We start from the raw sequence: 17,058 nt of genomic DNA, 5'->3' as shown, positions 1-17,058 counted from the left end.
GTGTGCTATGTATCCTATAGGGCCCAGTGGCTCAGCCTCCCGTTACCTGAGGTGGACACTCTTGGTGCACCCCTTTGTGGGCTGTGTGCACAGTCTTGTAGTTAAGCCTTGATTGTTGTTGGTATCACTGGCAGGAATTGACCTCCAGGTCAATTGGCTGTGAGGATCAGCTGCGTCTACGCTGGGACAACTTCTGTGCTGGAGTCACCCTTATGGGAGAATACTTGCAAAAGTCTCTGTGCTCAGCTTGGATGGGGCGGAGCAGACAGCAATGGCTTCCCGTCAGCCCTGCTCTAAGAGGCCCCTGGGTCTCAGTGTCCCGCAGTAATCGCTGCAAGCACCTCTGAGAGAAAGCTGCCCTCGAGTTCCGCCCGCTGCCAGACAGTCCAGGTTCTCCCCGAATGATTCTGGGTCCCCAGGGTCTCGCCCGGAACTGGAGTTCAGAGCAGTTGGGAGCTTTTGTCTCTCTCCCGATTGAGAAAGCCAGCCGTGTACTCAGTTGCCAGTCCTCTCCACGCACGCGCCTCCATACCTCTGCCTTCTGCAGCTCCTCTGAGTCTCAGTGTGCTTTTCTCTTTCCTTCTAGTTATAGAATTTCCACTCAGCCAGCCTTCCTGTGGTTCTGGATGATGTCTGTTTTGTCTTTTAGTTGTAGTTTTGAAATTGTGCGAGGCAGCAGTTTATGTGTTTACCTATGCCGCCATCTAGGTTTCTCTCCTCTATTCACATTTTGGATATGACTTGGCATATCAGATTCTAGAAAGAATTTGGTTTACGTGAATTTGGTTTAATCGTATCTTAAAAGTCACTAGATGTCTCCTAGTGAAAACAGTGACATCTGGCCTTGATATTGGAATTGTGGTTTTCACATCAGAACCTTGATAGAGCTTAAACACATGCTTAATTCTTTGAAATCCTCTCCCCAAAGCAGGGGCAATATGATACTAAAACAGTACATTGCCCTAGAAGAGTACAGCCAACCCCCTGCTGTGCAATAGTCAAGACTGTTTTGCATCAGGTGTTCAGGCTGCACTGACCAGCCTGTCCGGTGGGCCCAGCCACTAATTGCACCTGCAGAACCATACCTTTCTTCAAGTGTATACCCAAAACTCTTCCACATTAAAAAAAAAAAAAAAAAAAAAAAGCAAATAAAAATCAAACCCTGAAGAATAAAATCAGAAATTTGGGAGCCCTGGAATGATGGTGTTTTGTGCAAAAGTAAGTCTTATTTGAAGGATCCTAAAACTTATTGTATCTTGATGTAACTCAGAAAGTAGTACTTCAAAATAAACATATAATCAGAAGTTTCTAATCTTAAAATTCCATTAAAATTGGTTACTAAATTCTTGTGCTTAAAAGAAAAATATGTCACTGTAATGGTGGGCCATTTCATCAATGCAGAAGCACCTGTGAAAATCCTCTCCATTAAAGCCATGGGGAAACAGGAAAAAATTATCAAAAGCAACTTTTTCAGAATTCTTGAAATTAACTAAAGGCACGTAGCAACCTGAGGCATGTTTGTGCAATTAAAATGGCTGAATCTCCGAGCAATGAGTGTATTTCGTGGTGTTTTAAATTGCCCTATCCCCATTCCATCTCCAGGTTAGTCCCAAAAAGCAGCAGCCTGGCAGACATTGGAGGGAGCCACATAGAGTTGAGAGCTCCTCCAAACTTCCATTTCCAGAGAATTGTCATTATTTAACTTATCTGGTTGTTTTCTAGAATACCCCCAAGTGCAAAGCAGTCTTTATTTGACAGGTTTAGTCAGATTCTAGAAAGAATTTGGTTTACACAACTGGAAATGCAGTCCTATCTGAAAAGTCAGATCTCTTTTAGGCCCAGAGGCCTTTTCCAGTGGCTGTCCAGATAAATATAGGCAATTGTGTAATTTTGTGGATGCCTGAAATGGTGGATAACATTTGGGGCTAATCAAAAAGCTTAAAAGTAAGCATGTTTATAGGGGCTTTGAAAGCTCTGACCAACTCCTGAGCATCTAGAAGGGCACGCACACAGTAGAGCTGTACACATCCTTAGGAAAGACTTGAGAAGGACCCAAGCTCTCACCTCTGGTTGACCCAGAAGCTCTGTGCAAGCAGGTGGTACTTACCAGATATGGCAAAACCTCGATAATAAAATAGGTTCTGTAATTAATAGTCAATTAAGCAGCATGACCTTAGGAAGTAACCTATCTTTTCTGAGCTTCTCAAGTTTTTTATTGGACTGATGAACCTGTGTTTATGGGGAGACCTGTATGTATGTAGGTGAAAGTGTTTGTGAGGGAACAGGCATGTAGTTGGTCATTGATGGACTTCAGACTCTAGATGGTTCAGAAATTGTATGCAAAATGTTGGCATGCATATTTCTATTTTTTTCATACAAGGTCTAATGTATTAATCAAATAAAGGAATCAATTACCAAAAACCAGTTATGAATAATTAGACAAGATTACTGGTAGACCTTCTATATGTAGTAATAAATTCTAAGGAAATAAGATTTAAAAATCACACACACACACACACACACACACACATATGTGCGCGCGTGCGCAAATACACACACACTTGCTATAAGTCAGGAGAGGCTTTTAATATTGTCTATGTGTGTCTGTTTATTTTATGAAGAAAGGATGAGAGAAGCAAGTATAATAGAAAGATAAAATAAGTTAAACATCCACAAAATCTAATCACAATAAGATTGGAAACATTCAAATAATTGCAAGCCTACGAGAAACATTATAAAATAAATTACCTCAAGTTTTTTGTCTATAGATTTAATATTACTTTTGTTCTAATCCCAAATTTTAATTATGAAAAATTAAGACCAACTTTAAGAAGCTTCAATATTCATGTTTATTATTTATTAAAAAATTAAGGTATCAGTGTATATGGTGTACTGTGATCTTGGTTTTGCACATTTATTCACGTGGTTTACATTATTTCAACTTTAATAAACATACCATATGTGTGTCTTTACAATACCTGATAAAGATTTAGCTATCTGGCACTTATACATGTATTATTGGTTCATTCAGATGCTCTGCACATCAAAAGGATGTTAAAAATGATTGGCCTGAAATTACTCCAAGATGAAGATTTATAGAAGCAGTTCTGCTCCAGCAATTGCCACATTATTTATTTGTGCCCCTTTAAATTTCCCCCTTAATTGAATAAAAAGATTAAAAAAAAAAAAAAGACAAACCAAAACAATATCTGAAAGTGAAATTCTGTTACTTTTTAGTCCAATAAATAATTTTAGCTACACTTAATGTAGCTTTAAGGCTTTCATACAATTGAGAAAAATTAAAAGTCGAAAATGTTAAAACCCTGTTCTTTTATAAAATAAAAAATAGAATTTTACAGGTTTGCAGTTAAAAGTTACTGTTCAAAACTTATCATGCATGTAGTAGCTGCAACCCAAATGAAAGTCCTTGGTGCTGGAAGTCAGGGCACAGCCCATTGCCAGCAATGTGAGGCATTAAGAACACACCATGATGTCAGAGGTCTAGATTTACATGTATTAAGCCACACGCCAGCAAAGTCTCTGATAAATACACATCATTTTAATAATCAATATTTGATAGCAGATGAAAACATGCATTAGACTAAAAATGCCACAAATTTGTTTTTATGTCCATCCACTATAAAATTTTCTTTTTAAAATTTAAAGTCTTGGTTCTCAGTTTAGAATACACAATAATCAGGAGGATACATGATGGGGAGCCAGTTTTCAGTAAAAGATGCACAATGGGTCCATCCAAGTAACTTCATCAGCTATAACAAAACACAGTGATATATTATTAAAGAACAGATTTTCAAGTTCAATGTTTAAGGCAAATTCTGCATTAAAAATTTAAATAATGTGGTAGTATGTAGAACGCTCCTTCCATCCAACCTAGCATCAACCTACCCATCTTCCTTTCTATGAACCAAAGTTCCTTACTACCAATTATAAACTTTCCTACCAGCTAACCTGCCCTAGTAATTATCATCATCCCAGCCAACCTCCCTTCTCTCCCGCTAACCTCTGTTTTCCTTACCAATTAACTTACTTGCTCCCTTCCTACCAATCTGGTTTCCTCTGATTCATTCTTTTCGGAGTGCCCACTAGAAGTCAAACTGGGCATTGGGAGAGCAACACTGAACAAACTCACTTCCCATTTTTAGAAACTTATGTTCCACTCAGGAAAACAAAATAATAAAACAGCAAGTTAATACATGAATAAATAATTATATACATATATATCAGGTATACAGTAAAAATAAAACTATATAATACGGAGTGACTGAAAAGTTACATGGTCAAGAAAGAGATCTCTTAGGAGGTAACATTTAAGTTGAAACCTGAATGTACTGTGTCAATCTGAGGAAAAGCTTTATGTACAGCTGGAATAGTTAGGTCCCCTTGTGGACAGGGTATGGCCAAGGATTTTACCCAAGCAGAAAGGAGGCTAGTGTGGCAGAAGCAGAGTGAAGAGGGGAAGTGTGATCTGAGATATGGCTAGAAAGGAATGCAGGAGCCAGATTACACAAGGCCTTACAGGCCACAGTGAGAAGTTTGGATTTTATTCTAAATGTAATAGAGATTCACCAGTAGGTGTCAAAGCCAGTATTTCTGGTTGCTAGTTGAAAAACAGACAGGGAAGCAGAGTGGAGGAGAGACAAGTTACAAAACACCCCTAAAATCAATGTCTGGGTGGATCACTGGCTTCACAAATGTACAAATTTGCAGAGTATAGCCTACATGATGAGACTAGACTTATTAACAATTAATTCCAGAAAGAGTTCTCTTAACCTATCCAGAGATTTGAAGGAGCTAATTTAAAATGTCATACAATTTAAACTAACTGGTAAAGGTACGCAAAAAAGGGTCTAAGTGTAAAGATAACATATAGTTTAGTAAAAAATTTCCATAGGAACCTACTGGTCAGTTTTACATCCAAAGAATACCTTAAATATAAAGAGCAGACCCTTGACCACATAACCAACATTCCCCAACCTCCCTTTATCCTTTAGGCATAAACCAATTATGCATCACAAAGACAAGGTCAGGCTATCCTCTAAAATAAAAGGCTAATATGCTAAGTGTCCAGTCATCTGGTTGTCCGTTCAACCAATCAAAGCGTAATATACTAATGATATGCTAAGGCTGCTCAAATGCTCGCTATGACATATGACTGACCACCAGGGGGCAGACACTCCGACCGGTAGGTTAGCTTGCTGTTGGGGTCCAGTCAATTGGGACTGAGTGAGACAGGCCGGACACACCCTGGAGCCCTCCTGTGGTCCCTCCCCAGCTGGCCAACCTCCTGCATCCCTCCCTGACCCCGATCGTGCACCGTGGGGTCCCTCGGCCTGGCCTGTACCCTCTCGCAATCCAGGACCCCTCAGGGGATGTCAGAGAGCCAGTTTTGGCTCAATCCCACTCAACACAGAAGCTGCCCCTGATGGTCCCACAGGGGGAGTGCTCCTCAGCCAGAAGCCGGGCTCACAGCTGGCAAGTGCAGTGGTGGTGGTGAGAGCCTCTCCCGCCTCTGCGGCAGCACTAAGGATGTCCAACTGCCGGCTTAGGCACGCTCCCCACGGGCAGCGGACCTAAACCAGCAGTTGGACATCCCCCAAGGGCTCCTGGACTGCGAGAGGGCATAGGCTGGGATGAGGGATTCCCACCCCCCCCGCCCGAGTGCATGAATTTCGTGCACCGGGCCTCTAGTAATAAATATCTGTGGAATTCAGTAAGTTTTTATACTTGACAATTAACTTCTGAAAAAAGGAAAACCACAGAATTTCACTCAATAGAGTACAATATGTTGTAAAATAACATAATGGCTGCCCTGGCTGGTGTGGCTATTGGTTGGTGCGTTATCCCATACACCGAAAGGTCATGTGTTCGATTCCCAGTCAGGGCACACCCAGACTGTGGGTTTGACCATGGTCAAGGATATACAAGAGGCACCGAACAATATAGCTCTCTCACATTGCTGTTTTTTTCTCTCCCCTGCCCTTCCTCTCTCTCTAAAATCAATAAAAACATATCCTCAGGAGAGGATACAAAAATTTAATAAGCCCTGCTGTGCTTTTCAGTGATTAGAGCATTGGCCCACCAAAGGGTCATGGGTTCAATCCCCAGCCCATTAGAGCACGAGCAGGAGGCAAACAATCAATGTGTGTCTCTCACCTCGATGTTTCTCTGTTCCTTCCTTTCTTTCTCTGACTGCCCCCTCCCTTCCACTCTCTCTAAAAATCAATGGAAAAAATATCATTGAGTGTGGATTAATAAAAAATTATAATAATAAAATAACATAATGGCCTATCATTTCAAATGAATAAAATCAAATATAAAACTCTATAAATTCAACCATTTTAGAATTAAGCCAATATGTATTTAAAGAAATTATTTCCTTCATAAAGGAAAACTTTGTCTTCTACCTGTACAAAATTCATAATGCATTGTGTGTATATTAAAAACACCTAAAGCTAAATACAGGTTTTCTGGACAGGAGTAAAAATGTTTTAAAATTTTAAATAGCTTTTGACTTCCTCTTTATGTATTTATTTTATTGTTCAAATTACATTGATTAAATATTATTCATGATAAAGTCAGTACTGTTACATCACTACCATGAGGCTATCTTATCACTATGCAGTATTGAAATAATCCTTATGGTGACAACTGAAATATCACTTACTTGAATACAATTTTTCCAGTTTTCTTTTGTTGGCTTTTCTTCCACAAGTTTAGTTGCAAATTTAAGGCCTCTCCCATACATTTTATTTACTAATGCATGCTTGTATGCAAATGTCAAAACCTGTAATGTAAAGTAAGATAAAGCTTATCTAGGAAATATTTAATATTTTAAGGCATAAAGCTTTAATAAGGAAAAATTAAGGCTTTTACAGAAGTATAGCTTTTAAATGAACATGTTGTATCAAGTAAATTTCAAAAAATTTTTAAAATAACGATGTCGCCCTGGCTGGTTTGGCTCAGTGAATAGAGAGCTGGCCTGTGGACTGAAGGGTCCTGGATTTGATTCTGGTCAAGGGCATATGTCTGGGTTGTGGGCTCGATCTCCAGTGGGGGGCGTGCAGGAGGCAGCCAATTAGTGATTCTCTCTCATCATTGATGTTTGTATCTCTCCCTCTGTGATTCTTTCTGAAATCAATGAAAATATATTAAAAAATAAATAAAAATAAAAAAACAATGTCTTCAAAAGAGGTGGGTATCCCACAGAACAGGTAATTTTTCTTAAGGAAGAAATTTTTTATAATAAACTAGAGGCCCGGTGCACGAAATCCGTGCATGGGTAGGGTCTCTAGGTCTGGCTGGCAATCAGGGCCTATCTGTGGGGCGACCAGTGGGGCAATCAGGGGGCCCCCTCTGGCACCCATCTTGGCTGGCCTGGGGCCTGTGGGCTGGGGGCAGCTCCTGTGTTGAGTGCCTTCCCCCTGGTGGTCAGTGCACGTCATAGCAACCAGTCGTTCCACTATTTGGTCTGCTGTTCGGTTGATTTGCATATTAAGCTTTTATTATATAGGATTCACTAGCTGTTGAAATCCATACCAAAATACCTCTTCATGAAAAAGAAAGCAGGGCTAACCTAAATGATTGCAAAAATGCAAATTTATGACAGAAGTACAAAAGTATAGTTATTATAAATTATCAAAATTATAAAAGAGGATAAAAGAAAAGTATTAATTATATAAACTTTCAACTTCATACTTTTATACAAGTTTTGTACCTTTAACTATCATATCTGTCAAATATACTTGTAACCATTTATTTACTTCTTTGGTCTCTACTTTTAGAATGTGAGAACATTGTCAAATAAAGAAATCCTGTCGCATTTATTTGTATTCTAGAGCCAAGTAAAATGTTAAACAATTGTTTAACTCTGAATGTAAATAGCCAGGTAATATAATGCATGGCCCCTAATACAGTAGTATTACAGAAAAAGTAGAATTATTTATAACAATTTTATTATGATGTTCATCAACTTTCTGTTGGACCCATAGCTTATTAATCTTTTTCCAGCAGCAATCTTTTTTCAGTGTTTGGCACAGAGTAGACATGCAACAGGTCCTCCTGTGTACTTAATACTTATTCATAAAAGCCTATAGTAGGTAGTGTCATTCACTATCCTCACTCAATAGATAAGAAACTTGAGACATCAGAATAAGATCACACAGATAAAAGTAGAAGAAGCAGGATTCAAACTCCAGGGGTCTGATTTCAGATCCAAATTCTTTTTTTTTTTTTTAATATATTTTTATTGATTTCAGAGAGGAAAGGAGAAAGATAGAAACATCAATGATGAGAGAGAATCATTGATTGGCTGCCTCCTGCACGCCCCACTGGGGATCGAGCCCACAACCTGGGCATGTGCCCTGACCGGGAATCGAACCATAACCTCCTGGTTCATAGGTCGGCGCTCAACCACTGAGCCACGCTGGCCAGGCTCAGATGCAAATTCTTAACCTCTGGTGCAGTTTCCTGAATATAACTGAGTTCCTCCTACATATGCACTACTGTGTTGTGGGGGAAAACCTGAAGCATACAGGAAGAATTTTTCCCCTACTTCCAACAGTCTTTCCTAGAAATTACCATAGTTCATATTGAAAATAAGCATCTGTCTACTAAAACAAAACAATTTTTGTGCTAAGTAAGAATTCCACTGATTTTATTTTTATCTCCAGAGGAAAGAAAGGTTGACAAAAAATTATAGTTACATAATCTCTACTATAAGAGTTATAGTAGAGAGCTAAAAGGACTTAAAAACATTTTTATAACCAAAACCCAAACTTTTGTCAATGTTATTTGTACTAACCTGGGTTTTAAAATTGATCGGCTATAAATCAAGATGATAATTATTTAGAAGTTTCAGAGTTTTGAGAAAAATAATATCTAAATTAACCAGGATACCACCCCACTCCCCAGTCCCTGACAAATTAGCACATAAATACAGGGAGTCCCAAAAAATGTATACATACTTTAACAGCTGATAGCTCAACTTTGAAAATGAAGTGTATTTTAATAAATACTGCCTTTATAATTATACAAAGTGTGTGTGTACATTTTTGGGGACAGACACCCTATACATGTGGGAAGGCATGAAGACACTTTCTAGAAGATATTTTTCATTTTAGCTTCATACATAACTAGCTAGATTAACCAAGAGACTACTACATACATTCTCAAACTGTTTTCCAAATTATCGCTGAATAGCCACTTTGCAGACAGATAAAATAATGGTAAAAATTGTTTTAAAACAGATATGACAAATAGGTAGTGCTAAACACATCTTCTTCAGAGCCAAGCTTAGACTCACTACATTTATTCTCTTCTTCTTCTGGCCAATAACTGGGAAACAGTAACGAGTAGGCAATGGGGCACAAGATAAATCTGTGACCAAAAACTGCACAAAAAAGAAGCAGAAAGGTTACCTTATTGTCAAAAAGATCAGTCCATTTTGTAGTTTCCCAAAAAGTTTCCGTCAGAGAATCCAAAGTACTTTCTCCTTCTTCTTCTCTTCCTTCCGTATCACTTGAAACAGCCCCATCTTGATCCTGCGCTTGAAGAAGATGGTCAGCCAGGGCACATCCTTTTCTACACAGGGCATCTACGAGGGTGGATTTTTGTTTGTCCATGTCACTGCACACCAAATCAAAATACATTTCAAAGATAAGTAAATTTTCTTTAAAAGTACAGCCTTATCTGAATTAAACTCATGCATTCTTTTGCTTAATATTGACAATGCAGAGATGTTATTAAGTAGCTATGTATATACATTTGTATTGTACATCAAATAAAATTTCTAAAAAACATCCAATGAGCCACTATTTTTACACAGGTTAAATGGGTTAGAACAGCTAGACTTGGTTGAAAAAGAATGCCAGCAGAAAACAAATATAATGCTTACTCTGAATGTGCCAGGAACTCTTTTACCATTTTATACTCAAAACAATTCTATGAGTAAGATACTATTAATTACCCCCATTTTGCAAAGGGGAAAATTGAGACAAAAAGAGATTAAGCATTTGTTCAAGGTCCTACAATTAGAAAGAGGCAGATCCAGGATTCTAAGCTACTTAGTCTTTTTCTGGAATCCCTATTCTTAATCACTAAGGTAAACTGCCTTGTTTCAGGGCAGGTATCTTTATCTTCTTCTGATGTAACAAATCTCTACCAGGATTGCATCTAATGGTAAAGAAAGCAAACTGCTTTTCTTCTGCTTCATCTTAAAATGATTAAAGAAAATGATTACAAAGTATCTAAGGAGGGAGTATCTAAATCTTGACAACTCATTAGTTATAAGGATATAACAAATACCAAGAAATAAAAATATTCTCAATAATATCAATCCCTATTTTTAAAAAGGTAACTAAGAAATGAGATGCAAGAAAGATTATTTACTGGTTAGGTACTTTTTTATAGTAGCTGCATCGGGCCTGGGGTCAGTCTTCATAGCAATATAAACTGCTAGGGCCGTTTGATCTATATGAGAAATAACAGCATTTGCAGCTTCAACAATTTCATTAAGTCTTTTCATTCGTTCCTGGAGAGGAAAAAGAGGAATAAGGAAGAAAAAAAAAAGGAGGTATCAATGAGTATATTGAAGCATTTTCATGTCTGTTGTCTCAACTCCAGTGTGAGGGGACTATATAGTCCACTTGCAGCCCAGGGGCTCTGCACTCCTACCGAGATCTTTGTAACTGTCAGCATCTCCTCAAAAGCTGAGCTTAGATAAGAAAATACCTAATTTACGCTCCCCACTGGCCTTAAATGGTGAGAGTAAGCAAAAGATAAATTTCATAAAAATGTGAAGTGTTTTCTATAAAGACAACTCCTTTTCTGGCTATCTTAAGAAAATATTTTAGAGATTGGCTATTTACTTCAGTCCCATGCCACCTGCCACATAAAAACAGAAGTAAAAAAAGCACTAGCTGATGAAACAAGTCTACGATTATTCATGGTGTTCTCAGCAATCTGCTTCTCTCCTGTTCAAGTCTTTTAGAGGTCTCCTTTCAACACTTTCTAATTCACTCTAAACCCTTGATAATTTTTAAATGATTATGGCTAGCTTATTCCTACTACCATGATTACTAATGAGAGCTGGCCATGTTAATAAAGTATGAAATTATAGCTATTTCTTAAAAGCAAGAACTGTAAACAAACTTAATGCAAAGTAAGGGTGCTTCTTTGCTGAAGATACTAGTATTTGCAGCAGGCCAGGACCACTGCCTTCTGTTCCTTGCCCTGTAGGTTAACGCCAGAAAAGCAATCCTTAGAGTACCTTAACTACTCCTCCTCCTCCCAATGACCAAAGAGCAAGAATCCTAAACTTACAGTAATGGCCAGGTTCTTTACTTAGCTTAAATGAAAACAGCTTAATGGAATAGTCAACTTGAGGAAACACATTTTCAGTCAGCAAGAATAGAAGATAAATGTAAGTTTGTCTTTTAATTCAAAACACAAACCTTATTTAATATTACAAACAAAATAAGATACTCATATTAAAAATGAAAAGACCCAACCTTTTCAGCATCCAACTGATGAAGTCGTGCAACATATAGAGGAAGGTAATTAGGATATGTTTCTTTCAATTCATTATAAATGTCACTAGAATCCAGCCTATATACAAAAGAAAGAAAAGTCATTATTTCATTTCTTTTAGAAAGAAAATTTCCATATTTCCTATTTTTTTAACATTGTTTTAAAGTTCCAGTCAATAACATAAGGTTTCAATTTGAAATATAAGTACACCTAATGACAAGGATTATCATTATTTGCAGGTGGTCTAAATATGCTTACCTAGAAAATCAATGAAATAAAAAATGAAAATTATTTCAATTAAGAGTTCAATAGGATGGAAGATAAAAATAAGCATCGACAGCTTTCCAAAATAGAGGAAAAAGCCTGACCAGGTTGGCTCAATGGTTGAGCATCGACCTGTGAACCAGGGCGTTGCAGTTCTATTCCCGTCAGGGCACATGCCTGGGTTGGGGGGCATGCAGCAGGCAGCTGGTCAATGATTCTCTCTCATCATTGATGTTTCTGTCTCTCTCCCCCTCTCCCTTCCTCTCTGAAATCAATAAAGACATATTTTTAAAAATATTAATGACAAATGACAACACCAACAATATTTTTTTTAAAAGGGAGGGGAAAAACATTCATAAATAGCAAGAAAAAATAAAGATCTAGAAATGTCCAAGATCCAGAAGAAAAATTTAACTTTTTTCTGAAAAATCTAAAGTCTTGATTGAATAAAGAGACATTCCATGTTCCCAGATGGGGAAATTGAATAAAACTAGGCCAGTTCTTCCTGATTACATGGCGTGGGAAGCAGTAGCCTGTAGTCTTCTTGGTTTGACTTGCCTGAAATGGAACCACTGCATCCTGAGTTGGGGTGAGGTGACTGGGGCCTCAGCAGTGCCACACCCAAAGCAGAAAAGTAGCAGCTAAGCAGAAAAAAAAGATTCCCCACTTCTTGACATCCTGAAAATTAACCTCCACAATAGGCAGCTGGGCTGTATTGTATGATAAATGCCAAAATCCTGCTCCTCCCAGGAAGAAATTCCTGTGACCTGGAGCTGAGGAGAACCAGCCAGGCATAAAATGTCTGCATCACTATCATGCCAGAAGTCAATCTCACTTTTGAATGATTTACATCATATTTTCAACTGTTTATAACATCCTACAATCAGACTAACCTAAAGACTTTGATTTCTGATAGATACAACCTAGTTTTAAATGGAAAGGTACTTTTGAATATGGACTGACATTATAATGGCAATCATTTTCATAATCTGATGTCTGTTCTCTGTAAGACCTCATGACTGCAGGGATACACACATAATTAGCTATGAGGAGTCCCATAGAAAATCAGTGGTAAAAGAAATACTGCATATCACAAATGGAAAAAGCAATCAATTTTACTATATAGAATACATTCCTATGTAAAACGTAAGCTAAAAGTCAAATGATAAGCTGGGGAAAAATTCTGTGACAAGTACAACAGAGCATTAATATATTTTAGGTTAGAAGAAAAATCTGATGTGCCAATAGAAAAACAGGCAAAGAACATGGTTCAACTGACAGAAACTATACAAAGAATGAACAAATAACATTTAAAAAGTTCAAATTTAACAACTACTAAAGAAATGCAGCCGAAACCGGTTTGGCTCAGTGGATAGAGCATCGGTCTGCGGACTGAAGGGTCCCAGGTTCGATTCCGGTCAAGGGCATGTACATTGGTTGTGGGCACATCCCCGGTAGGGGGTGTGCAGGAGGCAGCTGGTCGATGTTTCTCTCTCATCGATGTTTCTAGCTCTCTATCCTTCTCCCTTCCTATCTGTAAAAAATCAATAAAATATATTTAAAAAAAAAAGAAATGCAATAATGGCCTTTTCTCTTTGCACCCTATAGTAGCAAGGCTTTATTTTTTATTACAAAGCTCACCATTGGCAAAGGTACAAGGAGCCCCATCATATAATGGATGAATTATACATTGCTATATTCTCTACAAAGCAATTTGTCAAAACATAAGATGATTTTTAAAATTAATTTCTAATTCATATACTTTAAGATGCTATCTGATGGAAATTTAAAAATAAATTTATATGTATAAAAATATCCATCAAAGCCCTGGCAGTGTTGCTCAATGGTCAGGGCATCAGCCTATGCATTGAAGGGTCATGAGTTCAATTCCCAGTCAAGGGTGCATACTTGGGTTGCAGGCTCTATCCTTAGACCGTTGGAGCAGGTGCGGGAGACAACCAATCTATGTGTCTCTCTCACATCGATCTTTCTCTCTCCCCATCTCCCTTCCACTCTCTCTAAAAATCAATCAATGGAAAAACTATCTTTAGGTGAGAATCAACAAAAAAACCCAACCAACCAACACACAAAAAAAATCACAGTATTACAAAGAAAAACTATAAATATATGTGTCAAGTATTTAAATAGGTTATATTTCATCTATAAGACTATATACTAAATTGTTATTAAAAATGGTATTTTTAGCCGAAACCGGCTTGGCTCAGTGGATAGAGCGTCGGTCTGCGGACTGAAAGGTCCCAGGTTCGATTCCGGTTGGGGGCATGTACATTGGTTGCAGGCACATCCCCGGTAGGGGGTGTGCAGGAGGCAGCTGGTCGATGTTTCTCTCTCATCGATGTTTCTAGCTCTCTGTCCCTCTCCCTTCCTCTCTGTAAAAAATCAATAAAACATATTTTTTTTAAAAAATGGTATTTTAGAGTGACCTCAGAGGATTGTTGGTTTCAACAAACTGAACTGCTAAAACTCAACTAAGAATTCCCTGCTCGATGCAAAAACATGCCTGCAAGAACCACGCACTGAAACATCTAAAGGTGGGCAAATGGGAGTGAATGGAGGAGGCAAGAAGGAAGAAAAGCTGAGATGAGCCATGGACATAGCCTGCAGCCAGGAGCTCATACTGAGGCTCAGCCTAGAGAGAGGAGCAATTGGGTTGTGGCTGGTGCCCCCTTCCACCAGGAGGAGGAAAGAGTTTCAGGAGGCATTCCTGCAGGAGTACACAGCATGAGCTGCGGCTGAGCCCATAGACCTGGCTAAAGCATAGCACAAGGGTCGGCGTTCAAGACAGAAAAACAAAGCTATAGAGCCCTACAGCCTGGTAGCCTCCCAGAGCTCGCCTCACTTCACCTTTGGTCCCATGTTGGGGAGCATATTATCTACAAACCCAAGAACTGATATTACAGAATCACTTTGACCTACTCAAAAATAATACCAAGACCTCTTCTTTTAATCTGCTAGAGAAGTGCCACTCATACAAATGCCTAGACAAAGAAGGAATCCATCAAATATCATGAATAACCAAGGTAGGGAGGCAGCTTAGAAAGAAAGTGAAAAACCACCAAAAAAACCAAACTTAAATCATGGAAATATGTGATACAAATGACAGAAAATTCAAGATTACAGTTCTGAAAAAACTCAATGAGATGAAAGAAAATAAAATCAGGCAGTTAAATGAACTCAGAAAACAAATCAAGGAACAAAACAAGTACTGTACCAAAGAGATTGACACTTTAAAAAAGAACCAAATAGAAATTCTTGAGATGAATAACTTTAAAAGAGATCAAGAATGAACTAGCAAGCATAGAAAATAGAGCCAACCAGATGGAGGAAAGGATTAGTGATACTGAAGATAGAAATCAAGAAATGACACAGAAGAAAAAAGAGAGAGGTGAGCCTAAAAAAAAAAACCACACACAAAAAAACATAACAAAACAAACACGATGACAACTATCTGGACTCCATCAGAAAGAACAGTATCAGAATAATAGGCATACCAAGAGAAGAGAGAAAATTTACTCAAACAAATAGTTGATAAGAACTTCCCAAACCTATGGAATTAGATCTGTGAATCCAAGAAGCAAACAGAACACCTAATTACCTCAATCTAAAAATGCCTTCTCCAAGGCACACTGTATTAAGACCGTCAAAAATTAATGACAAAGAAAAAATTCTCAAGGCAGCCAGGGAAAAGAAAGTAATCTATAAAGGAAAGCCTATTAGCTTATCATTAGACTCCTCAGCAGAAACTCTATAAGCTAGAAGAGAGTGGAACCAAATATTCAAACTACCGAAAAGGAGAAATTACCAGCCAAGAATAACATATCCAGCAAAGTTAACCTTTAGATCTGAAAAGAAAAAAAAAAAAAAAAAAGACTTTTCTAAACATACAGAAACTGAGGGAATTTATCACCAGGAGACCTCTATTATAGGAAATACTCAAGGGAATTATTCTACCTGAAACAAAAAAACACAGAAAATCACAAGTAATATCACCAACAAACGTATAGCATAAACAGGGATAATTTTTGACAACAAAAACATAAAAGGGTAGGAGGGTAAAGATCAGAATTTGCAAAGGAGGATGGAGATCAGATTAATTCAAAAGAAAAAGGGCTATTATATACATATATATAATTTTCTTTTTCATAAATCTCATAATATTCACACAAAAACCCAAACTGAGACACAGAATTTAAAAAGAGGAAAGAAGTATGGAATACTATGAAACAAAAACAACAGAGAGGAACACAAAGGAAAAGAAACAATAGAGATATAGAACTACCAGAAAACAAAAGATAAAATGGCTAAAAGAAAACTATGGACCAATATCACTGAATACAGATGCAAAAATCCTAAACAAAATACTAGCAAATTGAATGAAGAAATAATACATCACAATCAAGTGGGGTTCATTCCAGGGACACAAGGATGGTTTAACATACCCAAATTGATCAATGTAATATACCACATTAAGAAAACAAAGGATAAAAATCGTATGATCTTATTAATACACTAGAGGCCCAGTGCACGAATTTGTGCACTGGTGGGGTTCCCTCAGCCTGCCCTGTGGGGATTGGGCTGAAACTGGCTCTCCGACATCCCCTGAGGGATCCCTGGGCAGTTCTTGGGTGACACACCCTGGAATCAGGCTCCCTCTCCTCTCTGGTTCCCAGTACATCACCTGAGAACCGCAGCTGCCAAGTCACTGCAGCTCGGCACCTCCTATGTTGAGCATCTGCCCCCTGGTGGTCAGTGCACATCATAGCTACCAGTCGACCGGTCGCTTAGGCTTTTATATATACAAATATTAAAAAAAAAAGATTGGATAAGACACAATATCATTATAATTAAAACACTCAATAAAATAGGTATAGAAGGAAAGTACCTCAATATACTAAAGGCCATATATGATAAACCCTCAGCCAATATCATACTCAATGGTAAAAAACTGAAAGCTTTTCCTCTAAAATCAAGAACAAGATAAGGATGTCCATTCTCACCATTCTTATTCAACATAGTTCTGGAAGTCCTAGCTAGAGTAATCAGGGAAGAGGAAGAAATAAAGGGCATCCAAATTGGGAAGGAAGAAGAAAAAGTGTCACTTTATGTAGATGACATAATTCAATATATAGAAAGCCCTAAAGACTACACCAAAAAACTATTAGCAATATAAACAAACACAGTTAAGTTGCAGGATACACAATCAATGTACAAAAATCCACTGCTTTC

At 37.9% G+C, this 17,058-nt stretch overlaps 1 protein-coding gene across 3 annotated transcripts in view; it reads right to left on the bottom strand.

Moving 5' to 3' along the window:
• Positions 1 to 3,539: 3,539 nt before the first annotated feature.
• Positions 3,540 to 17,058, bottom strand: part of TPP2 (tripeptidyl peptidase 2) — an 88,927-nt gene continuing 75,408 nt past the window's right edge. For 2 of the 3 annotated variants that reach the window (XM_028148865.2, XM_008143955.3), the window contains 5 exons: positions 11,529 to 11,625; positions 10,419 to 10,549; positions 9,438 to 9,645; positions 6,686 to 6,805; positions 3,540 to 3,770 (listed from right to left, as the gene is read on the bottom strand). In XM_028148865.2, the coding sequence (XP_028004666.1) occupies positions 3,681 to 3,770; positions 6,686 to 6,805; positions 9,438 to 9,645; positions 10,419 to 10,549; positions 11,529 to 11,625 (646 nt within the window). In that variant the 3' untranslated portion in view covers positions 3,540 to 3,680. Of the gene's footprint in view, positions 3,771 to 6,685; positions 6,806 to 9,437; positions 9,646 to 10,407; positions 10,550 to 11,528; positions 11,626 to 17,058 lie in introns of those variants that run through there. The other variant, XM_054719925.1, reaches the window with a different exon arrangement.

This window comes from Eptesicus fuscus, chromosome 8 (genome assembly GCF_027574615.1).
Source record: "Eptesicus fuscus isolate TK198812 chromosome 8, DD_ASM_mEF_20220401, whole genome shotgun sequence".
Taxonomy (NCBI): domain Eukaryota; kingdom Metazoa; phylum Chordata; class Mammalia; order Chiroptera; family Vespertilionidae; genus Eptesicus; species Eptesicus fuscus.
Note: the sequence above shows the minus strand (reverse complement) of the source record. Positions and strands in the feature narration are given on the sequence as shown.